General features: G+C 40.4%; 1 protein-coding gene across 10 annotated transcripts in view; it reads right to left on the bottom strand.

The window, feature by feature from the left end:
• LOC104597599 (C18orf8) overlaps window positions 1-26,332 on the bottom strand; it is a 46,009-nt gene that overhangs the window by 8,010 nt on the left and 11,667 nt on the right. For all 10 annotated transcript variants that reach the window (XM_010259231.3, XM_088891212.1, XM_010259230.3 and 7 more), the window contains 3 exons: window positions 4,385-4,538; window positions 3,482-3,591; window positions 3,261-3,348 (listed from right to left, as the gene is read on the bottom strand). In XM_010259231.3, the coding sequence (XP_010257533.1) occupies window positions 3,261-3,348; window positions 3,482-3,591; window positions 4,385-4,538 (352 nt within the window). The remainder of the gene's footprint in view (window positions 1-3,260; window positions 3,349-3,481; window positions 3,592-4,384; window positions 4,539-26,332) is intronic.

Raw genomic sequence — 26,332 nt, 5'->3', positions numbered from 1 at the left:
CAAACATCCAAAAGTGTATGCAATGAATTGATGATATTTTATTGAAAGTAGGAAATGTTGTGGGGGAAGTCCTTTAGGCATTTTATGAAATCCCTTAAGGACTTTTCCAATTTCAATAATTTTCTCAGAAACCAAACACCACCTTAGCAATGCCAACCCATGGATGAAGACCTCATTGAAATGAGTTCAAAGATTGGCAAATGAACTAGCAGACTCATTGGCAAGGGCAGGGCAGGGGTGATTGGTCCAAGTTGCATCAGTGGTCTACCCTCCTTTGTGAGATAAGTGTGTTGGGCCCAATGCCTTAGCTTTGTCTAAATTCATAAAAAGGTCTATTCTACTGTTATTTGTAATATTTTAATATATACTTGTTGATCTGTTAATAATCAAAAAAATTGATATTTTTTTATTGGAAATAGTAACTTCATTAATATAATTTTAAAAATAACTTTCCGGATTTAAGTACAGCTGTCAACCCCTAAGTAGGTGTTGAGCCCCCAGTAATCTTTCTTACAAGACTGCCCAGAACATACTCTCCCTCACAATCCCTTGTTTAGCCAACGTGTCAGCTAAACCATTAGTTGATCTCCTTGTCCATTTGAAGCATGCACCGATCTCCCTTGTTATATTGAGGATTTCCCTTATGGGCTGTCTATAAATCCAGGCTCCCAACTTACTAGATTGCAGCCACTCAATCAACAATTTAGAGTCTCCCTCTATCTCAATTTGGTGTAACCCCAACTGTTTTGCATCTTACACCTTGAAGCAAGGCCATCACCTCCGCTCTCAATGAGTCCCCCACTCCTATTGGTCCTGAAAACAAAGCCTAAAAAAATGATATATTTTTCACATGTAAACTAGCTTCTTATCAGCAAACGTTTAATATAACAAATTTCAGATACCATGTTTGCATTAGAAACGCCATTGTCAACAATCTGGTTAATGGGGTGCTTGATTACTACTGAGTAGGTGCTGAAAGCAGAATGCTGAAAAGATACCAAAGTTAGAAATGGCTATGTAGTATAAAATTTTTAGGGGTAAATTAATCATCCCAATTCATTATTCAGCAAACATGTAGGTCTTGAGATGCTGAAATGATAAACTGCACATTTTCAAATTAGGAATCTTTTCAAAATTCTGCTTCCAGCTCCTATTTCAGCAATAATCAAACATCACCTAGGTCTGCTGTTTCGAGATGAGAAGTATAGCAGCAAACTTTGCTGCTCTAACTTGCTTAACACTATCAAAGCCTGAACACCTGGGGATGGAGTCATGTAATTTTGCTTGGTGTCCATTTTCGTTCATTACCAGAAAAGCATCTTAGGCAACTATGTTTATAATATTAGTAATTCATATATTAAATTAAATTTATTAATAGTTCAAGTAACAAATATAAATTTATATCTCGCTAAGCAACAACCTAGCCACCTGCAGATATGCCAGGTTTTCTGGTAAGGTCAACCCTGGCCTCTATTATATGTTTTAAGAACACTACCAGTTGTTTGGCTTAATTAAATAATGGCCGGATCATTTAGCAACCTAATATGCTGAACTCTTTATTTATTTATTTATTTAGTGGATTAGTATGGTTGCTTTATGTTCACACTCATATATGCTACTAATTGAGTCAAAATTTCAAACGCTACCAAAACATTACTACTTGTTAACAAGAAAACATATCAAGATCTTGCCGATTATAACAGAGACAATAGTTAATAATAGTGATCGTTTTGGGATTACTTAATAATATAACATAATATCTAAGGCTTTTACCATTAGAACTTATAGCACTTTTATTAGTTATGATGCTTCTAAAAGTCAAGTTCCATACTCCTTATTGACTGGTCATATTAACTACAAAAATATTCCACAAGACATGGAGCCACTTCTTGGTGTAATGGTAAAATCCTTGGGCTGGCAAGCATGAGAACGTGGGTTCAAGTATGAGACTAACCACTTTGTGCCAAAAAGAGAAAAAAAACAAAGCTTAGGACTATATCCAGTCTTTAGTTGCTCCAAAATTACACATTTGGTGAATTTACAACATTTGTGCAAGTTCTCCTCTTAATTGATTTAGTAACTGATTCAGGGATTCAGGCTGGTTACTAACAGGGGATTCAGTGAGTAACTTCTATCATTCATACAGGGTCTTCAGTTAACAGTCTCTGCAGACTATTAGAGAATATGTACCATGTTAGCCGGATAAAGAAAGGTAACAGATGAAAATAGTGTCAGATGCAGAATTTACACTAAAAAATTGGCATATCCAACACAATATGGCACCCTTGTACAGGTAACCAGGTGTCATAAAATAGGATAAATCAGGGGAACTATTAGATTGTCGTATGATGTACAAGAAACTGGCATGACTAGGGCTGTCAATGTACCAGATATTGGTCCAATTGAATCCGGTCTAGTATGAACCCATTACAGATGGACCAGGTCCAATCCAATCCAATGAATACTTTGGACCATTCTGGACTGGTCCAAATCAATGTCTGGACCATCCAAACTGTTTAAATTGGTTTTAATTTATATTGGGTCCAATCCAAACCCGGTCTATTGGCACCCATTACAATATAAATCCATTACAAATGGACCAGGTCCAATCCAACCCAATAAATACTTCGGACCATTAAGTCTGGACTGGTCCAATCCAACATGTCTTATTGGTCTGTCCAATCCATTCAAATTGATTTTGATTTGGACAGGGTCCAACCCAAACCTGACCCATTGACACCCCAAGGCATGACTAGCAGTCCTTGAAGACTTTCCTACTAGAATATGGCATGAAGTCCTTGATATTCTGAGTGAACGCCTATTTCCATCCAGTTCTTATATCAAGCAATCATCAGCTAATGGTCTAGCAAGAATTGTTAGAATGTAGTTTGTATACTGCATGTTTAATTGCCAATGAAGATTTATTTCTTTATATGTTTTGTACAGGAGACATCATTGTTTGTGTGTGCTGGTAGGCAGGTCTAAATTGAGTCTTGATGCCTTGTTCATGCATCTTTCTACGCTAATACTATATTACAATATTTCCTCACTAATTATTGAGTCAGTAAAAAATGCATTAACAACTTCTATTGAACCCATGCTCTTGCCCTTTTTTTTGTCATTGTCAGTTGTTTGTAGAGCATTCATTGAAAAGCCTTCAACAATATGCTGATGATATTTATTAGAAATAATTGAATAAAAATACCAAAAACATCAGAAGCAATAAGGACAAAATAGGTAGAAATTGAGCAAAGAAGAACCTGCTGGATGACAGCATCTCGGTAAAATCTGTATAAGTGCAGCAGCATAGCAACTCTATCAACTTGCAAGCAGTATATCCTACCATATCTTTTAACATTAACAACATTTTGTCAGAAGAATAGTTTGAAAAGTTAAAAATGATGCAAAAGAAAAAAGAAAGGTGGTTTAACTTGGCCAAAGAAAATTCAACAACAAAAAGAATATTGACAAAATGGCCTACATTGTAACAATATGCACATCTTCTGCAGCAAGAACAGGTTTTTTGTTCACCTCTGCTTGAGCCATTGCCATATCAAATCTTGGCAACCGAATAATTCCCCCAGATGAAAACTGAAACAGAAACAGTGAATCAAGTAGTATATAAACATGGAAAGTAATTACATTGCATATAAGAAGAGAAATAAAAGGAGCTTATGCTAAAGTGATGATAAAACTAAATACTAGCATTTGATAATCTTGGGTTATCCATCCATATCCAATTAGTAGCAACATGGAACAGCAATTTACATTCAACTCACTATGATTGAAATTCTTGCCTTGTCACAAGAGAAAGAAAAGAAAAGAAAAAACTTCTGGACAATTGGTCTGGTTATAAATTTTGACAGTAACATCATTTTACATTCTCTACATTAATGCAGATATTATGGACCAATGTTTTAAAAGGTGTGGGAGGCATATGCCTGGAGGTGTGCCTCTAGGCGAGGTGCCCCCAAAATGCCTTGAGGCGCATGCCACAGGCATTGATGCCTCTGAGGCATATGCCTCAGGTGACAAGGCATGGCATACACCTCAAACACCTTTTCCATGATTCATGCTAGAGGCGTACACCTCATGCGCCTCATGCATGCCCCATACAAAAAGAAAAGAAAAGAAAAAGAAAGGAAAGGGAAGGGAAGCATCCTCCTCTTAAGGAGGTTTCCTTGTGCTCGGGCAGCTTATGCCTCTTATGTTCTGAACTATGCCTCATGCCTCCAGATAGTAAAACGCCTCAAATCACACCTCTGAGTTTTAAAACATTGTTATGGACTAATCAGAAACTAACAACCATGACAACTGAATCTCAATAAACTATACATAGCTTACTCTTGTAATTACTGAATAAACTTTAGGTCATTGGATCTACCTGAAATCCAGTAAATGTCTTGCACTGCATTCCAGAAGCAAGAAGAACCATCCGGCTTTCATGTGTATAAACATACCAGCAGACATTCAATTTCTTTGTCTCCACCAGGCGGAGAATTTTAACCTCAGGTTCATATGTGAACAAATCCAGCCCACTGTAATTGAATTAAATATTAATGCAGTGAAAATAAGGCATGATTTGATGGGAGATCAAAGGGAAAAAATACTAAGACACAAAAAAATGAAAAATAAATATAGAGAGAGGAACTTTATACAGGTTTACAAAAATCCTTGTTGGCTTACCATCCAAGTCAACAAGGATTTAGAAATAGCATCTGAAAGTGTTCTTCTTAACTAGTATGCCCTATAAGGGCTGCAAGTCAGGCCAGGTTAGGCCGGGTTGAGGCCAACCCTAGCCCAACCCTAAGTTCTAAACCCCCAACCCTAACCCTAACCCTAACCCAACCCGACCTACCCAACCCTAACCCTAACCCTAACTAAATTCCTTCAAGCCTAACCCAACCCAACCTTCTTCCCATCCCTTAAAACCTCATAGAATTTCTCGATTTTAGATCTTAACTCAACTTTCACTACATATATTAATCCTATGTTTCATTAGTATTTGTTTGTTGACATTTTTTTTTTGTTCTTTTGGTACAAAATTCAGAAAAACAAGTGTTAGAAATGACTATAATTTATTATGAGTTATGACTTATGATAGATCTTTTATGGGCAGCAAACAACAGAGAGGAGATGAATAAAATTTTCAAAAAACATAAAATAATGTTATTAAGGTTTTAGTCTTTCTGATTAGGATTAAGTGAAGTGATTATCTTAAAAGAAATACATGATACTATGTCGTGGGGGCTATACAAATATCATGCATCTAAACAAATCAATGTATGTTATATATTACATGTAACATATATTTATATATGACATGTACTATAGAGTCGGGTTCGGGTTGCCCAAGGGGTCAACCCTAACCCAACCCGAAGTAAAGTCGGGTTCATGAATTTCAACCCTAACCCTAACCCGAGCATCAACCCGACCCAACCCAACCCAACTTTTTCGGGTTGGATTAGGGTTGGGTTCGGGCCAATCCAGCCCAAGTTGCAGGGCCCCTATTTGTTGTTAGACAAAATGTATCTTACATGGAGTTGAAAGCAGTATTATTCAGTTTCCATGATCACAGTTTTCTGCCAAACTCCCTGATGCAGTCTCCTAAACAATATTTTTTTTTGGATAGGAAACGGTAACTTTCATTTAATTAAAATAAGAGATTACAACTGTCACCACTCAGAAAGGATGGTGATCCCCCAAATCATATCAGACTTACAAACATGCCAAAAACAAAGCCTGCCTATTGATTCCTTGCTTTGCTAAAGTGTCAGCCATTCCATTTGATGATCTTCTAGTCCACCTAAACTGCACCCCAACCTCCCTTGTTAATCTCATAATTTCCCTTACAGGTTGTCTAAAGAACCAGGTTCCCAAGCTATTCGTTTGCATCCAGCCTATTACCAACTTGGAGTCTCTTAAACAATGTTTTGTCAGTACTGTATATATTGCCGAAAAGAATAACCTACTACAAAAGTGAAAATAAAAAAGAGACTACTTTCAAACTTAATGATCAAGCTCAAAATCCCAATTCTGGGTAACTTCAAATTCTATATAAGTGTGCAATAAAGAGTAAAACAACTTAAAGAAGTTAAAATTCCTAAAGGCTGATAGTCAAGATGCAGTATCTCTTCCCTCTAGATGCTTCTTTTTCTCTTTTTCTTTCACTTTATTCCTCTTTATTGAAGTTGGAAGAGTTGGAACATGGTATCAGAGCTCTAAGGGCAACTGCCACTGTTCACGTCTCTCCTTTTGTGCCCAAGGAATAGAGAATATTCTCTATTCTTTGTTGGAAGGGAAAAGGACTCAAGAGGACTGATTGCCCCCTTGAAAAAGAGGCTTTAATGCCTCAAGTTGCAGTGTTGTGTGAGTTGGTAGTGTTTTTCTAAGGACCCTCTAACTCAGCAGTTTGAAGAGGGCAGCCTTGTGATGTCTCGATTTTGTGTGTTAAGTACTCCTCAATGTGTGGTGATTTTGTGGTGGTCTGTGGTGTGGTGACATCTTGTGGCAAGTGTGATGTTTCCTTAGTGTTTTTAAAGTAAAACTGTGGTGATTCTTGGTGTTTTTCCTAAGAATAAAAGTGTGCTACAATAGGTGTATACTAGCTGTTTGACAGTTTGCCTAAGTGATACACCAGTGGTTTCTTCTCATACTCATGGTTTCATCAAGTAGTAATACTAAACCTACAGTAGTTGTGCAATCAGACCTTATGACTTCTCAATTAACTACAGTGAAACTTAATGGTACTAATTATATCCCATGGGCTAAGTAGGTTGAGAAATCTCTCATTGCAAGAGGTAAGTTGAAGTACATTAAGGAAGGCCCATTGAAAAGTGGATAGGAAGAATACAATGAATGGGTAAAGAGAAAGCCCAAATTATGACTTCTTTTTGGAACAGTATGGAGAATCATATTAGTGTGAATCTCATGTTTCTAGACACGGCCAAGGAGATTTGGGACCATGTCAAGCAGCTATATTCTACACAAGACAATGTCACAAGAAATTCCCAATTATACCAAGACTATTTTTCCCTTCAACAAGGGGATAGAAGTGTTGAAAAATATTATGCTTCCTTAAAAAGCTTAAGTAATGAACTTAATGTTTATCAACCCCTATCCACTGATTTGAAGATGTAACACTAGAGAGAACATCTAGATGTTGCAAGATTTTTATCTGGGCTGGTTGCCTTGCCAAACCTATCATTCCTCTCTCCATCAAGAATGACCTTGTCCTCAAGGTCAATGTTAGGAAATTGCTGCTGCAGTTGGTCAAAATCCTCCCATGTGGTATCTTCGGGAGGGAGATTGCACCATTTCACCAAGGCCTGTCTTCGAGTCTTCTTTCCCTATTTCACCCACCTGAAGTCAGCCAGCCTTTTGGGTTCCCAAATCAATTCCCCTTCATCAGTGAATTGGGGCAGGGTAGGGCTCCTCCTATCTGTGGGAGACCAAGTATGGCATCAAGAGACTAATGTGAAATACTGGATGCAATTTAGACTCGATAGAAAGGTCCAAGCGGTAAGCTACTGATCGGACGTGTTCTGTCACTTGAAAAGGCTCAAAGTATCGTGGGCCCAATTTCTGCAATGGCCGATTGGCCACTGATGTTTGCCTATAAGGCTGAAGCTTCAAATAGACCCAATCATCCCTTGCAAACTCCAACTCCCAGTGCTTCTTATCATAGGCCAATTTCATACGCTGCTGGGCCTGGTGGAGGTGAAACTTGAGATCTTTTAATATGTTGACCCTTCAACCGCTGCCACTGCAGAAGTGCCTGGTTCATGAGGATGGTAGGAGGATCGCGCCCGTATAACACCTTAAAGGGAGTGGTTCTGGCCAATCCTTGGAAGGTTGTGTTATACCAATATTCGGCCCAAGGCGACCAGTGGGTCCAATGTTTGGGATTCTCCCCAACAAAGCACCTTAAATAGGTCTCTAACCACCTGTTTGCTACTTCTGATTGGACGTCGGTCTGAGGGTGATAGCTGGTGGAATGAAGTAGTTATATCCCCTGGGCTGAGAAATAAGCCTCCCAAAACTTGCTCATGAACAGTGGGTCCCAATCTATGAGTATAGACTATAGGGTGCCATGAAGCTTGGCCACCTCCTTTATGAAAACTCAGGCGACTGTGAATGCTGTATATGGGTGAGGGAGGGCAATGAAATGGGCATATTTACTCAACCAGTCCACTACCACTAAAATCACCAATTTCCCGCTAGCTTTGGGTAATCCAGTTATGAAGTCCATGGGAATTTCATCCTAGACTCGGTCGGGTATGGGCAGGGGTTGTAGTAGGCCGGCGGGAGTCTAGGTGCTGTATTTCTGCTATTGACATGTTGCACACTTGGCTACATATTCCTGTACCATTCATTTCATGCCCTTCCAATAGTAATGGGTTGCCAATCTTTTATAGGTTTGTAGTGACCTTGAGTGACCCCCTCCATGAAGAGTCATGAAAGAGTTGTAGTAACTCCTGGAGATACTGTGTTGTTTCAAGTATTACCAAACGGCCTTTATAGAAGAGTGTTGTAGGTCACCTTATATCCTAGTGTCAACTGGGGATCATGGTTGTACTGATCCCGCAATTGTGCAAGATGGCTTGTCTTTCTGGGCTTCCTGCCTGAGTAGATCTAACAAGGGATAAATGGGCCGAGATAGGCCCAGTAATTGGGAGTCTTCAGACCTGGAGAGAGCATTGGAGGGTCCCGACCTGTATTCGATCTTGAAATCATAGCCCATTAGCTTATAAGCCTATCTCTATTGATCAGGGCCTAGCACCCATTGCTCTAACAGATGCTTAATGCTCCGGTGGTCCATCTTGAAAGTGAACCTCCAGCCTAGAAGGTATGTCTGCCATTTCTAGATGGCCAAGGTAATGGCCATTAACTCCTTCTCGTAGGTGGATTTTGCCTGTGCTCATGAGGATAAGGCCTTACTATAATAGGCCAAGGGTTGTCCTTGCTGCATTAAGACAGCCCCTATACCCTTACCTGATGCATCGGTCTCTACAACAAACTCTTGGTTGAAGTTGGGCAATGCTAGTGTGGGAGGGCTCGTGACGACCTTTTTGAGTAGCTGGAAGGCATCTTTGGCTTTCTCATCCCAATGGAAGGCCTACTTCTTCAAGAGACGAGTGAGGGGAGCTGCTAGCAGCCCATACCCTGGAATGAACCGGCGATAGTAGTCTGTGAGCCCGAGGAACCCCCTGAGGCCCTTTTGAGAAGTGAGTTGGGCCCAATTCACTACAAGAGATCTTGTCCAGGTCTGCGTGCACCTTTCCGTCCATTGTTACATGCCCAAGGTAATTAATTTGGGTCTGGCTGAATGAGTAATTGGAGGGTTTGGCAGACAATTGGTGCAATCGGAGTACGTCAAGTGTGAGCTGAAGGTGCTTCAAATGGGTACTCCAATTAGGACTATATACCAATATATCATCAAAAAATACAAGTATAAATCAACACAAGTGGGGTTTAAAATTTTCATTCATGAGTCTTTGGAATGTGGAGGGTGCATTAGTTAGACCAAAGGGCATTACAAGGAATTCAAAATGCCTATCTAAGGTCCGGAAAGCCATTTTATGGATATCTTCAATGTGGACACAGATCTGGTGGTACCCAGACCGCAGATCCAACCTAGAGAAGTATTGTGCCTGGCCCAACTCATCAAGGAGTTCTTCAATCAAGGGAATGGGGTAGCGGTCCTTCACTGTGATATTGTTCAAAGCCCGGTAGTCGACGCAAAACCTCCAATTACCATCCTTCTTTTTCACCAATATGACAAATGAGGAGAATGGGCTACTGCTGGGCCTGATGAACCCCTTACCCAGCAACTCCTTTACTATGCGCTCCACTTCAGTTCTCTAATAATGGGGGTATTTTTAGGGTCTAACATTAGCAAGTGGGGCCCTTGGTTGGATGGGAATTTTGTGATCATGGGTTCTGTGAGGTGGTAAGGTAGTGGGTTATTGGAAGACATCCGAGTAGTTGTGAAGTAGTTGCTGTAGTTGACTGTCTTTGTCTGGGGGAAGGTTCAGGTTATCGGGGGGTGTGGATATGGTCGACCCAATAGGTAGGGAGCCCATGCTCATAAGAAGTGGGGTGTCACTGTATTGGCAACTCTTGAGAAGGACACTAGGTGAGTCAACGACTATAGGTACTGTGTGGGCCCACTTAAGAATGCACTGCTTCCCTTGATGCACAAATTGCATAGTAAGTTCAGCCCAGTTGCACACTACTGGGCCCAATAGTTGCAAGCATTGTACCCTAAGGACTATATCTGCTCCTGAAAATTCCAGGGGGTGGAGGTCTATGTTGAACATATGCCCTTGCACCTTGAGTCTGTGAGAATTTGAGAGAAAAAATGAATTGATTGTATTGTCTTGGAAGGAGCATATACACAGCTTTATATAGAATTATAGAGCTAACTTACAGGGTGATAAAATAGGAAACTAACTTTTCTTAGAAAACTAATTTCTATATCAATGGGATTCTCCAATTAATATCCCATGATTCTAGGATATCCCATGATTCTAGGAAACTAACTTATGTATGTTTCCTAAACTGATGGACCTAAAATTATGGAGAATCAATCAGAGAGTCAATCTTCTACTTTCCAACACTCCCCCTCAAGCTGGTGAATAAGCATCTTTCATTCCCAGCTTGGAGATAAGTCCTTGGAATGCCACACTACAAAGCCCTTTTGTCAGCACATCTGCCAGTTGACCATTCGTTGAGACGTATGGAGTGCAAATTAATCCGCTACCCAGCTTTTCCTTTATGAAATGCCTATCTCAATGTGCTTTGTCCTGTCATGTTGGACGGGATTGTGAGCAATGTTAATAGCTGACTTGTCGCAGAATAATCTCATTGGACCTTCCCATCTGATCTTTAGGTCTTCCAAAATTATCTTGAGCCATAGTATCACATACTCCCTGAGCCATTGCCCTGAATTCTGCCTCCACACTTGATCTAGCTACCACATTCTGCTTCTTACTCCTCCATGTCACAAGATTTCCTCCAAGGAACGTACAGTAACCTGTAGTGGACCGCCTATCCACGGGAGAGCCTGCATAATCTACATTGGTGTATGCCTCTAGGGTTAATCCAGTATTTCTTTTAAACAAGATTCCTTTGCCAGGATTAGCCTTTAAGTAATGTAGTATCCTATAGACTGCCTGTAGGTGAACCTCTTTTGGGTTGTGCATAAACTGGCTAACCACGCTCACAGCATATGCTATGTCTGGCCTTGTGTGGGCAATATATATAAGTTTTCCTACTAATCTTTGGTACATTTCCCTATTCACGGCTGGATCTTCATTTGCTTCTCCCAATTTGTGATTTGCCTCAATCGGTGTGGAGGATGGTTTGCATGCTAACTTTCCTGTCTCTCTTAAAAGATTTGTTACATATTTCTGTTGTGAGATAAAGATGCCTTCTCTGGAATGAGCTACTTCAATCCCTAGAAAATACTTCAATCTCCCAAGTTCTTTTATTTCGAATTCTCTGACTAGGCATCTTCTCAAGGCTTCCTTCTCCTTTTCATCATTTCCTATCACAATTATGTCATCGACATATACCAGAAGAGTCATGACTCCCCCTACATCCAAATGCTTTATAAAGAGTGTATGATCTCCCTGACTTTGTTTGTATCCGATGGCAAGCATAACTTTAGTAAATCTTCCAAACCACGCCCTAGGTGATTGCTTGAGGCCATATAGTGCTTTCTTCAACCTGCAAACTTTATTTCCTTTTAGATTTCCTTTGAAGCCCGGAGGAATATCCATGTATATCTCCTCCTCTAAGTTACCGTGAAGAAAAGCATTCTTTACATCAAATTGCTCCAAGTACCAGTCGAAGTTAGTTGCTAGTGACAACAAAATTCTTACCGTATTCATCTTAGCCACTGCAGCGAATGTCTCCTGATAGTCAACACCATAGGTTTGTGTATATCCCTTTGCCACGAGTCTTGCCTTGTATCTTTCTAGAGAGCCATCTGACTTGTACTTTACTGTGAAAACCCACTTGCAGCCCACGGGTTTCTTTCCTAGTGGTAGGTCAACAATTTCCCATGTTTGATTCTTATCTAGAGACTGCATCTCTTCTCTCATAGCATCTTTCCATTTCTCATCAGATAATGCCTCAGATAAAGTATTCGGAATATGAATGGTGTTTAGACTAACTAGGAAACTCCTATGTGATGGTGAGAATTTTTTAAAGGAAGCAAAATTTGCTAAGGGATATAAGGGATGTTAAGTGCATTCTCTTGTTCCTTTCCTAAGGGCAATAGGAAGATCTTAGTCAGATGCTAATTCAGAAGAAATTTCCGGAACTGTATTTACCTCATTCTCAGGATTAGGAGTTGAATCTTGAACCTGCACAAGATTAGGATCCTAGTCTCTTTTTCTTGAATATACCTGCAATCTCATAGAGTCACAAAGTTCATCATTCTCTGTCATGGGTCTGGTATGAATGGGTGAAGAAGTCGGTTTGGTTTGAGGTGGTTCGATAGGTGCAGATACGGATTGAACTGGTATGAATGCTGAGTTTGGGTGTTGAGAAACTGTAGGTAGACCAAGCGGGAACAAATCTCTGTCCTTATCTTCAATGAATGACAAGGACTCCCCCTAAAGATAAGGTTGAGTGAAATATGGTGTTTTTTCTTCAAAGGTGACATCAATAGAGACAAAGAATTTTTTGGTAGGTGGGTGGTAACACTTATAACCCTTTTGGGTGGACGAATAACCCACAAAAATACACTTGACGGCTCTTGGATCTAACTTCCCTCTATTATGGCTATGGACATGGACAAAAGCAGTGCATCCAAAGATTCTTGGGGTGAGATTATTTGTTGTACGTAGATCGGGATAAAATTGAGAAAGTGTTTCCATTGGTGTTTTAAATCCCAGCACCCTCGAAGGTAATCGATTTATAATGTATGCGGCTGTACGCACAGCTTACCCCCAATAGGTTTTTGGAACATGCTGGTGGAAAAGTAAGGCTCGGGTTGCAACTAGTAGATGACCATTCTTCCTTTCTGCTACTCCGTTTTGTTGTGGAGTATTAATGCATGAGGATTCATGGATAATCCCTTCTTTTTGAAAAATATGGGGATAAAGTTTGGTTGAAATAATCCCGTGCATTATCCGATCTAAATCTTTTGATTCTGACCCCAAACTGATTTTGAATCATGTTATGGAAATTTGGGAGTACACTACTTACATCTGATTTAGATTTAAGAAGAAAGATCCAAGAGACCCTAGTGCAATCATCAATAAGAGAGACGAACCATCGTGAGCCAGACACATTTGGAACTGTGGAGGGTCCCCATATGTCACTATGGATCAAAAAGAATGGGACTGAACTTCTCTTGTTACTGATTGGAAAGGCACACGCTTGTGTTTTGCAAATTCACACACATCACAATGAAAATATTCAACACTCAATCCTTTAAACAAGGAGGGAAACATAATTTTCAGAATTCCAAAAGATGGATGTCCTAGTCTAAAGTGATGAAGCCAAATGGTGTCTTTGTTGGATGATGAAAGGAATGACAGAGATAACTTAACCTGGACAATATTTGATTTAGAGTCCATTCTTCTCCTTAGCAAGTCCAATCCTCTTCCCCGAATCTTGGTCCTAAAATATAAAGTAAGAAGGATAGAAAAGCACATTACAGTTCATGTCATGGGTGAGTTTTTGGATGGATACCAAGTTAGTGGACAATTTGGGAACATGAAGAACATTTTTTAGTGTAAGTGATGGATTAATATGGATATCCCCAAGGCCAGCTACGGTAGTAAGAGAACCATCTGCAATGGCTATTTTTCGATTGCTTGGGCAGGGGGTATAAGTGCTAAAATGTAGTGAGGAGTGAGTCATGTGATTTGTGGCTCCTGAGTCAATAACCCATAAATCCCTAATAGGTTCATCTGAGACATTTAGTCCGTGAGGAATAGAAAACTTACCTGAGATTGCAAAAGAGCCTGCACCACTAGGTTTCTCCAACGATCCCAGAAGCCCCCTTAACTTTTCGATCTCCTCCTTATTGAACTCGGTCTTGTCTGGAGGGTTTTCTTAGCTCGGCTGATTCGTGGTGAAGTTAGCTTGATTTTGACTCTTCTGTTGTCCTCCTCGGTAGCCTCATTCCTTGTTCGATGGTTTACCATTCAGCTTCCAACACTTCTCTTTGGTGTGCCTTGGTTTCTTGCAATAGGTACACCAAAGAGACTCCTTGTTGTCCCGTGTAGAGGACAAATCTGTCTTCATTCCTTCCAGTATTTTCAGTTGTTCCATCTTTGTAGCCATGGCTGAACCTTCTACTTGGGGTTCAAGCATAACCCCCCTATGGCTTTCTTCAGCACGAATCAGAGAAATAATCTCATTTAGAGATGGTACCTCTTCTTTGCCAAGAATCTGGACCCTAACTTGATCAAATTCTGCATTGAGTCCTGCAAGAAAGTCATAAACACGATCTTTTTCGATAAAACTCTTTAGGATTGCTGCATCCGCTGCACATTTAGTCTCAATGCACCGATAATGATCGCGTTCTTGCCACAGGTTCTGCAGTAAATTTGCATACTCGGTAACTGTCTTGCTGCCTTGTTTAGTCGCTCCAATCTTGACTTTAATTTCGTACACTTGTGCTGCATCACGTGCCTTTGAATATGTTTGTCGGACGGCATCCCAGATCTCTTTAGCCGTGGATAAAAACATACACGTGTCGCTGATTTCAGGGTTCATTGAATTCCATAACCATGACATGATCATGGAGTCAGCTTCGTCCCATGCATCAAATCTTGGATCTCCTTCCTTCGGCTCCGTCCCTAAGAGATGGCTAAGCTTTCCTTTTCCCTTTAAATATGTTCGAACAAACTGAGACCACTTCAAATAATTTTTCCCGTTCAACCTATATGCTGCCTAAATGTTTTGTAGGTCGCCAGATGCTTGATGGGAGGAAACTTCTTTCGATTGTGCAGTGGTATTTGATACGGTGGCTTCTGACATATTGGGCGGGCTTCAAGAAAGAGAGAAAAACAGACAATGAAGGTCTGAAAAATTTAGTAAGGGTTGGCGATGAAGCCTAAAGAATCTTTCAGCCAATGTCCAAAACAGGTAACTGTAATGCTCCGCCAAACTGAAGAGTGGATCGAAACCTCTCAAAATCAAAACTGATCCAAACCAAACCAAAGGGATTCAGTAAATCTGCTTTGGGCAACACCAGATCTAAGATTTCAGACTGATTCGATGTCTCTACAAAGAGATCCAAGAAAAAGGATGAATCCAATGGTGCAACAGTCCAGAAGAAGAAAAAAATGTAGAGTTCAGATCTGTAGCCGATCTCGAAGAAGAATCAAGGACACTCAAGAACCTCCCAAATACTGTTAGAGAGTTCTTGAACCAGCAGCAGCAGAGATGACCGAAGAGATACTATGTGTAGATTAGGTCGTGACCAGCTCTGATACCATGTGAGAATTTGAGAGAAAAAATGAAGTGATTGTATTGTCTTGGAAGGAGCATATACACAGCTTTATATAGAATTACAGAGCTAACTTACAGGGTGATAAAATAGGAAACTAACTTTTCCTAGAAAACTAATTTCTATATCAGTGGGATTTTCCAATTAATATCCCATGATTCTAGGAAACTAACTTATGTATGTTTCCTAAACTGATGGACCTAAAATTATGGAGAATCAATCAGAGAGTCAATCTTCTACTTTCCAATAGAGTCCTACGGACTTCCATTTCCCTTAACAAGTGAGGTGGTGACCATTCGCCACGTTAACGGCAAATGGGGATACCGCTCAACGGGTAACCTAGGCCGTCAGGCTAACCTGGTGGTGATGAAGTTTAGTGAACTCCCACTATCAATTAGAATTGCTACCTTTCATCCTAGGACCTGTCCGTGGACCCGCATGGTTCATGGGGGTTGGTAGTTTTAAAATTGGGCTGGATGTGGATAAGGTGGGTCGGTCGATCCGCTTCAACCTGTTCAACCTTTCTTCCTGTAACTTGGCTAGACCGACCGCAGCTACTAGGGTGGCTAGTTGCATGGCGTTAACCTCAATTCAAATGTCTTCTCAGAGCCCCCCAATGAAGCAACCCACCAGAGCTGCCTCCGGCTACACATGGACTCAGGTGGCGATTCGTTCGAATTCCTTCTGGTATTCCCTCATGGTTCCAAATTGTCTCAGTCTTGAGAGGGATCCATTGAAATTCCCATACCTTGAATGACCGAAGCTCACACATAAAGCCTTGGTGAAATCCAACCACGTAGTCTGAGGGTGGGTCTTACGTACCATTGGTACCACAGAATGGCTTTCTCGTCCATGTGGATCAAGGCAATGGCTACTCGCTAATTGGGAGGAGTTTCATGAAATTCCAAAAACCTCTCAGCCCGGTAAATCTAGGGTACAGGGTCATCACCTGAGTAGGTAAGGAAGTCAATCTTAGTTGCTTTAACTGGGAAGGCCCCCACTCTTCGTCCTCCACTGCTACTAGATCCTTTTGGCTCAGAATCCCTGGGCATTGCCAACACCCACTCAAACTGGTTGACCAAGGCGGTTAGAGTCTCCTTGATGTCCCATAACTCTCCGGTGGTTTGTCGAACCTCCACTTCAATACAGTCGATCCGTTCACCCACCGCCATGGATCTGGTACTAGGCATGGGTGAGCTCGGCTCTAATACCAATTGATAAGACCCTTGCCTTCGCAAACATATGTTTAAGTGACTAGAGCCGGTTCGAGGGAGCTCATCCTCCTAAAATGGACTGAGAAAAGGGAGAAGAAGAAAAGAAGAGATAGAGGATGAGAACAAAGAAGAAAAATAAGGTTTCTCTCTTGCCTCCTCAAATGACTATTACAAGATATTTATAGCCTCACATAGAGGCTACATAGTGATGGCTAACCATTTCTTGCTCAATTCTCCTTACGTGGACGACACACGTAAACAAACCTCAAGGGTGGTGTCAAGCGACTAATTTGAGGGAAGTTTTGGGTCTAGTGATGGGCCTGGGCCTTAGATGCTGGGCTGGTTGCCTTGTCGAGCCTATCAAAGTCTAAATTTGAACTGGTGCAAGCCCAGATCTTAGGCAGCAGTGACCTTCCATCCTTGTCTGAGGTTTTCTCCTGCATAAGGAGATCCTAAACTCCACATAGTGATCATACCCCACCTTCAAAGAGATCAGCCATGGTAGCTTCTAGAGGAGGCTTTACTAGTAGAGGTATGCATGGTAGAGGAGGATGTAGTATGAGGGGTTTTGGCCATAGGCCCAAGGGTGGACGTGGAGATGGTAGAGAGGCAGGAGGTGCATGAGGTGGTGGTGGTCGTAATTCAACTTGTGAGCAAGTTTCAAAGTATCGATACAATACGCATTTCGGCCGTATTGTATTGGTACTTAGAAACATCCGAAACACCTCTTTTTTTAGTTTTTTTTCAAATTTTGGTTTTTTGGGAAGTTTAAAACGTGTTTTTTATTATTAAAAAAAGTTGGGGGTCCAAAACACCTGGAAACAAGAGTTTTGGACCGTATCTTTTTCAAAAGACACGATACGATACGCCCAATACGGGGCGTATTGTATCGATACTTTGAACCATGCTTGTGAGTGCTCACATTGTGGACAAGAAGGTCACATAGTCAACTTTTGTTATGATCTTTATGGCCCTCCATCTTCATGGGCTAACCATGTTATGGTGGAAGGTGATTTTGGGAGTCTTGGTGTGGTTGAATATGCTCTTGCTTCTGATGCTAGTAAGGATAAAGACACAATCTCTATCTCATGTGCGAAGTATGAGAAGCTTCAACAGTATGCTTCTTCCAGTGCTACCATTGTTACACTGTGAAGTCAAGTATTGCCTACCTTGTTTCTAGCTACACCTTCATCTTGAGTAATTGATTCTAGATCCTTAGACCATATGATTGGCTCCTTAGATATGTTAGTATCTTTGTCACCTCCTACATCCTAGATTGCTTTTTATGTTCCCAATAGTCTCTTGTCTGTGAGTAAGCTTACTCAAGCAGTCAAGCCCTTCATTATTCAGTAACCTTTTATCCTTCATACTATGTTTTCAAGATCTCAAGATGGGGAAGACAATTGTTAGTGGTTGTGAAGTTGGAGGATTGTACTACCTGGATGACCATAGCCCTCAAAAGGTTCTTCATTCCTCTCTTACACCACATTAGTGGCATTGTTGTCTTGGTCATCCTTCTTTACATGTTTTGAAAAAGCTAGTCCCTACTTTGGAGTCTATAACTCGGATTGTGAGTCATGTCAGTTAAGCAAACATCATAGTGTCTTTTGTTCCCAAAGAAGACAAGAGAGTCCTAAGTCCTTTTGCTTTAGTCCACTCAGATGTTTGGGGTCCTAATCATGTGTCATCTTATAATGGATTAAGATATTTTGTAGCATTTATCAGTGACTATTCAAGAATGACATGGATTTAATTAATGAAGGTTCGTTCAGAATTGTTCCCTATTTTTCTATCTTTTCATGCCAAGACAAGGAATCATTTTGGTGTATGCATTAAAGTGTTTTGTTTTGATAATGCCAAAAAATATTTTCATAATAGTTTTCAGCCTTATTTTGATTCTCACAGTATTATACACCAGTCCTCCTATTCACATACTACTCAATAGAACGGTGTGGCCGAGAGAAAAAATCGTCATGTGATTGAAACAGCTTGTGCCTTGTTGATTCAAATGTCAGTCCCTAAAATCTATTGGAGTGATGCAGTTCTCGCCTCTTGTTTTCTCATAAACTGTCTGCCCTCTTCAGTCTTAGATGGTGAGTCACCTTCCTATATTTTGTTCTCTTCTACTTCCTCTTTCTCTCTTCCTCCTCGTGTGTTTGGTTGTATGTGTTTTGTTCACAAAGTAGGTCCAGGCCATGATAAACTTGACTCCAGAGCTATCAGATGTATTTTCCTTGGTTACTTTCATATTCAAAAAGGTTACAAGTGCTATGATCCTGTTCTATGGAAAGCTTTTGTTGCTTTGGATGTTACCTTCTTTGACAGTTTACCCTATTTCTCTGGATGTGAACCTTCTCCTTCTATTATTTTTCCCTTCGACTCCAGTGATACCTTTATTCCCTTACCTACTATAAAGGAGCCTATTTGACCATCTATTCACAGAGTGTACTCTAGATGTGATTGACAGCCAGAATCATCACCAACAGTTGATCCAGCTCTAGCTTCAAACCCACCACCAAAGTGTTTACCGTTGACAGATCCACCACCCTTAGATCTTGATCCTCCTATTGCTCTTCATAAGAGTGGGCGTGCTTGCACAAATCACTCCCTTCCTTGGTATGTCTCCTTTCATTACCTATCTCCTTCACATGAACGATTCATTTCCCTTTTATCCTTTGTTTCCCCTATCGTGTTCTATACAGGAAGCCCTCTCATCTCCTAATTGGAAGAAGGCGATAGATAAAGAATTCCATGCTCTTAAATCCAATAATACTTGGGATTTTACTTCCTTACATCTTGCAAAGCAGGTCGTTAGTTTCTAGTGCGTCTATACAGTTAAACATCATCAAGATGGGAGTATTGAGCAATTTAAAGCTCAACTTGTTGCTAAGGAGTATACTCAGACCTATGATGTGGACAATTTAGAGACCTCTCCAGTGGTTAAAATAGGTTTTGTATAAGTGCTCATCTCTTTAGCTGCCAACTTTGATTGGCCCCTATAGTCAAAAATGCTTTCCTCGACGGTGATCTTAAAGAGAAGGTATATAGGTATATATGGAGCAACCTCCTGGGTAAGTTGCTCAAGGGGAGGTGGGGAAGGTGTGTTGATTGAGGAAGGCTATCTATGCGCTGAAGCAGTCACCACAAGCGTGGTTTGGTCGTTTTAGTAGCATGGTGCAAGATTTTGGCTTGAAACAATGCAATGTTGATCATTCTATGTTTAGTAGGGACTTCATATAGGAAAATCATGCTGGCAGTGTATGTTGATGATATTGTTCTCATTGGCAGTGATGCACATGGAATTAGTGAGTTGAAACAATTCCTACAACAACGCTTTCAAACTAAAGATCTAGGAACCTTGAAGTACTTTTTTTGGAATTGAGGTAGCCCGATTGAAGAGGGGAATCTCTTTGTCTCAACAAAAGTAATCAAAGTATGTTTTGGACATGTTGTATGAAACTGGATTGTTAGGATCCAAGCTAATTGAAACTCCAATAGATCCCAATGTTAAGATGATTGATAGTCAGGGGGAGCCATTAGAAGACCCCACAAGATACTAGAGATTGGTGGGCAAGCTGATCTATCTTACTATCAATAGGCCTAACATCTCCTTTAGTGTTAGAATCCTCAATTAATTCATGCAGAATCCTACAACTACTCATTGGGATGGTGTCGTGAGGGTGTTTAAGTATCTAAAGGGTGCTCTTGGTTGGGGGTTGTTGTATAAGAAAGGGGGAGATATGTCTCTAGTAGGGTATTCAGATGCAAATTGGGCAAGGTCTCCAATAGATAGGAAGTCTACTACAAGTTATTATACCTTCTTGTACAGAAATCTTGTCACTTGGAAGAGCAAGAAGCAAAGTGTGATTGCTAGGAATAGTGCTAAAGCTGAATACATGGCAATGGCCCATACTACCTATGAGCTAGTTTGCTTGAAGCATATTCTTCAAGAGATGAATATCACAATTAGTTAACCAATTAAATTGTTTTGTGACAACCAAGATGCAATACATATTGCCTCCAAGCCAGTGCTTCATGAAAGGACTAAACATATTGAAGTTGATTTCATTTTGTGAGAGAGAAAGTAGCAAGTGGAGATATTGTTACTCCCTCTATTAAGCCTGAAGACCAAGTAGCTGATATTTTTACTAGAAATTGTTTTATCAATAACTGAAGGAGATTCATTAAATATAAATCCAGAAATTGCAAAGAGAAGAGGGAGATAAACTCTCTCAGCTCCCCCCAAAAGGTGAAACAAAAATTATAGAATAGCCTAAATTCCAAAAGAAATTGCTTCTTCCCACCCCTTGCTTGGCCAAAACATCAGCCAAACAATTAGTACCTCTCTTAGTCCAATACGACTGAATTTCCATGCCTTGTGTTAGGTACCTGAACTTCCTTTTTTCATGTATGTAATCCCACCAGCCCATCTCCTCCTCCTTTTGAAGCCATCCAATAACAAGCTTTGAGTCCCCTTCAATTATTAGCTTAGAAATATTTAATTCCTTGGCCTTCTGAATTCCTTCCATCACAGCATAAATTTCATCTCTCAATGAGTCCACTCCAATAGGGCTTGAGAAAAGAGCTCTAATGAAACCATCCTCATCTCCGAAAACACCTCCAATACTTGAAGATCCAAGACTGCCCTCATTACTACCGTCAAAATTCAGATTGATAAAATCCATTGGTAGGAGGGTCCAAGAAGGTCTAATATCAACTTTCAATGGAGCAGAGTTAGCCACTTCCCTCCACTTTCTCATCAGATCAGCAAGCTATATTCCTTCAAAATTTTTCAAAGTCTTCACCCAATGAATCACCCTAGATGTAATTGCTTCAATTAGGACATCCCTACCTCTTTCCTTATCTACAAATAATTTCTTATTTCTTTCTTCCCATATGGTCCAGCACATAACAGCTCTTGTACACCTCCATAAAATTCGGCCCCTTCTTTTCTGCCAACTAACAAAGGTAGGATTGAACAAGCATTGTATGCTTGGTGAGGGATTCCACATGTACCCAAATAAGGAAAAAACACCATTCCCAAATTGAAGATACTAAAGGACAGGATATTAATAAGTGGTGGGAAGACTCCCCATTAGCCTTGTAGACAAGACACTGGTGAGGAAATAAGTACCAGTTAGGCCTTTTCCTTTAGAGCAAATCGCATGTATTGATCCTACCAAGGATCACTTCCCAACAAAAGCCACCAATCCTAGGCAAAATAGGCTTACTCCAAACCTCGTTAGTTAGAAAAAATTGGCCCTGGTTATCACTTGATTGGGTTAGGGACACAGAAAGAAGCACTAGTAAAGGTACCCGATGGGGAAAGGGTTCAGATTTTGCAATCGCTTCTTGATGGGTCCAAGAACACATTCTCAAGACTTTAAATCATAAAAAGAGCACTGTTGAACTCACAGTCTCTTAGGCTTCTCCTTAGACCCAAATCCCAAGCATATCCAGAAGAAGAATTGGGAGGAGTTACAAATGAAGCAATAGGTTCACCCTTTTGGTTAGATAATGCATAAATTAAAGGAAATTGCTCTTTGAGAGTTAAGTTACCCAACCAAGGATGCTCCCAAAATTTAACAAGATTACCAAAATAAGGATTATATCTAATAAATGGTAAAAAAGAAGGAAGGATGGCATGGACAGACTTCTAAGAGGAGGCTCTTGTAGCCCTAGCCAGCACACCAGTATCCCAACCATCAGCCGCTAGCCCATGGATACTGATAATTACCTTCATCCACAGCTTATCCCTGTCAATTGGTAGTCTCCAAAGCCATTTATCAAGTAGAGTGGACCTTATTAGGGTAATCCTACTTTTTTAGGGTAATCCTTCTTGGAACCCTAAAGACAGACAATAAGTAAATTGGCAAAGTTGCAAGAGTGGGCCTTATTAGGGTAATCCTACTCCCCAAGGACAAGTAACATTTCTTCCTGGAAGCCAACCTTTTGGAGAATCTCTCGACTACAAGATTCCAAAATTGGCTTTTCCTCAAATTGTTCCCCAGCAATAAACCTAAATAGTTCAAAGGCAATTGATCCACCTTATAATCCAATAACTCAGCCCCTTCTTAGACTTGTCTATCCTCCATGTTCAAGCCCACAAGACAACTTTTGTCCCAATTCACTTTCAGATTTGACATTCTTTCAAAAATCAGCACTATCATTTTGAAGTTCCCCACCCATCTCAAATCATTACCATCAAAAAACAAGATTGTATCATCAGAAAACTACATGTGGGTGATAGGAATCTATTCTCCACCAATCTCCCAAGAACATCTAAAATCAACGTGAACAAGAAAGGAGAAAGTGGGTCCCCTTGCCTTATTCCCCTAATAGCATGAAAGTGATCAACCACAGAACCATTGACCAAAATCGAATAATGACAAGTCCTAACACAACCAAAGGTCTACTTGCACCATCTATCACCAAAACCAAATTCTTTATTACCTCCAACAGAAAACCCCAATCGACCATATCATAAGCCTTCTCCAGATCCAATTTACAAATCAAACCCTTCTTTCCTAATCTCTTTCACCTCATCAACACACTCATTAGCAATTAAAATTTGATCAGTAATTTGTCTATCCTTGACAAAGGCCCCTTGATACAGAGAGATCAAGGAAGGTAAAACAACCCTAATTCTCCGAGAAAGCACCTTAACAATGATTTTGTACAAGCTATTATTCAAGCTTATTGGTCTATAGTCCTTTGGCGCAACATCAGATTTTTTAGGGATTAAGGCAATAAATGTGGAATTCAGCCCCCAGATTGATTACACCTCTCCCAGAAAATACATTGAAGACTTTCTGTAAGTCATTTTTTAAAATCTCCTAGCAGTCTTGGTAAAAAGCCACCGTAAAACCATAGGGACCAAGGGCTTTGGGTCTATCCATAGAAAACATAGCCTCTTTTATCTCCTCGAACTCAAAGTTACTTTCCAACCAATACTTAGAATTTTCAATCAGTTTGGGTCAATCTAAACAAGCAAGCCACACTCTTCCATCTAGGGTTCTCCTAAAAATTAACTTAAAATGATCCACAAAGGCTCAGGCAATCTCATTCTGATTAGTCAAGGTAATACCCTCCATCACCAATTTGGAGACAGTTTTTTATCATCCTTCCATTAACCAGAGCATGGAAACATTTGGTATTTCTGCCTCCCTCCTTAAGCTAATTATTCCCTGATGTTTGCCTCCAACTTATTTCTTCTTTCAACAAAAGATCCTAAGGTGGTCTTTCTAGTTGTCTCCTTAAAGACCACCTTTCTTCTTTATCTCTTTCCTCAAACAAGCCTAAAATTCTTTTGCATCTAGATCCTCAATCCTACTAATTAGTTCTTGCTTCCTCTCCTCAAGTCTCCCGAACTGACGGATGTTCCACTCCTTAATTTTGTCTTTGAGCTCCTTCGGCTTCCAATAAAATTTCACACCTTCCCACTTGGCCCTTGGATTATCCACCAGCATTGTTAACTTTTTCAATAAATTCATTTACATAAAGCCACATATTCTCAAACCTGAATTGTGTCGGACCTCTTCCCTCCAAATCCTCCTTAAAAATTGAGATAGGCCAACGGACAGATGTGATCCTAGGTAAGGCCCGAGAAGCTAGGTTGCCACAATGCTCCTCTTAATACAATGTGAATAAAAATTTGTCTACTTAGAACAAATTGGATTGGACTACAAATTAGACCAAGTAAAGTTACTGTAGGCCAAGTGCAACTCTTTGAGCTCACACCCTTCAATAAATTGATTGAACTTCTTCATAGTTCATACTTGTGCTTACTCTCTGTATCAGGCTTGTGGTCTCATCAATGAATCTAACAACATTAAAATCACCCGCTAGACAGCAAAGCCCATCCCACAACCCTTTGATGTCCTCCAACTCTTCCCAAAATTCATTTCTTTCCCTATATCCATTTGGACCATACACATTTGTCAAAACCCATTCAAATCCATCAGAAACATGTCTAAATTTTATTAAGACTGTGTATTTGCCCACCAATTCTTCAACTCCAATCAACACCTCACTGTTCCAAATTGTAATTATCCCCCCAAATGACTCCCAAGATGGGGAGAAAGTCTAATTCCCCTACTCTTCCAAACGCTTCTTGCCCACCGACTATCAAAGTCAGTGAGTTTAGATTCTTGAATCAAGACCACATCCGACTTTTCTTTCCTCAGCATTGCTTTGATAGTTGTTCTCTTTCTACCCCTACCCAACCCTCTCTCATTCCAACTTAAAATTTTCATCGTCACCTGAAATTAAGGCCTTTCCTCCTACTCCTCTCTACTTTGTTCCCCCCTAAAACTTCATTTCCTACCACTAAATTCCTTATCCCCTTCCACATCCTTTTTTAATCTTTCAACCTCACTAAGCCTTCTTTTCCTAGCCCCCTCACTTCCTTCTTCTTTATCACAAAAGTTTTACCTCTATTGGCTCTTTTAACTTGCACCCCAATTTATATTCAGCAACTGACTTTTCCTTCTTTGTATCATCACCTTCCACCCTTGGAACCCCAAAGCACTCCCCACTAATAGCACCATCAATATTTTCTATTCTTCTCCCCCCTGACCTCTCGTCCTCCTCTTATTCTTTTCTCTTCATTTCCTCCAAAAAACTCTATCAATTCCCAGATTTTCCTCCCTTTATCCTCCACAACTACTTCCTTCTCACTCATACCACTATTTCCAGCTTGCAACATGAAGGCCACCTGGGTACCTAGAGTAGACCTATTCATGGGCCGGACCGGGTGTGCAAGCCCAAGCTCGAGCCCGGCCCTTAAGTAAAGCCCAAAGCCCGACCTATACACAAAATGTCTTATTTTTAGTGTACTTTTATAAACTATTATTATATTAATTTAGTAATAATTTAATAAATTAATAAACTAATTTGTATTTCCTAATAGTAAATTAATATGTATTAATAATTTAAGAAATATATATATTTATTATATATAATATAAATGCTTTTTTATTATATGTAATAGTATCAAGCTGGGCTTATTTGAGAAAGCCCGAGCCCGACCCGAAAAATGATTGGGCCTGTTATTTAAAGCCCGATCCCACGAGCCTGAAGTTTTGTCCAAGCCCAAAAAATAACGGGTCGGGCCGGGCCGCCGAGCTACCCGGCCCATGAACAGGTCTAACCTAGAGGGAAGGCTTCAGACAGAGCAACAACAAGGGTTAGTCACTAAACTGGATTTCACAAGATTACCTAGATTCAGAACATGGTTGGACTTGACGGTCATAAGAGTGGTAAGACGACTTTCCTGAGCAGTAGTTTGGTGTTTGCCATTAGTACCAGGTGAGGCCAAATTGGGAAGCTTTCCTTGGTATCATCATCCTTCTGTTTACTCCCATTAATCCGTTGCTTATCCTCCCTTAATGCCCCATTTCAAGACTTGAAGTTAGTCTCCACCAGCCCTTCACAGACATCCTGGTTAATTTTAGAGTTTAGTTTTGGCATCCCCTTATTTAGGCTTTGGCTTCCATCCACAACAAACTCCGCGATAACGATCACCACCACTTGTTGTTGGACTCAAAGACGAGGCGTTATTGACTTCATCCAAATCTTCAGAAAGCAAGACGTCAGTACATAAATCCACCTCTGGATCCACTACAATCGAATATCCCTT

Source organism: Nelumbo nucifera, chromosome 7, assembly GCF_055504915.1.
Source record: "Nelumbo nucifera cultivar China Antique chromosome 7, China Antique-T2T, whole genome shotgun sequence".
Taxonomy (NCBI): domain Eukaryota; kingdom Viridiplantae; phylum Streptophyta; class Magnoliopsida; order Proteales; family Nelumbonaceae; genus Nelumbo; species Nelumbo nucifera.
The sequence above is the reverse complement of the archived record's forward strand: the minus strand, read 5'-3'. Positions and strand labels throughout refer to the sequence as shown.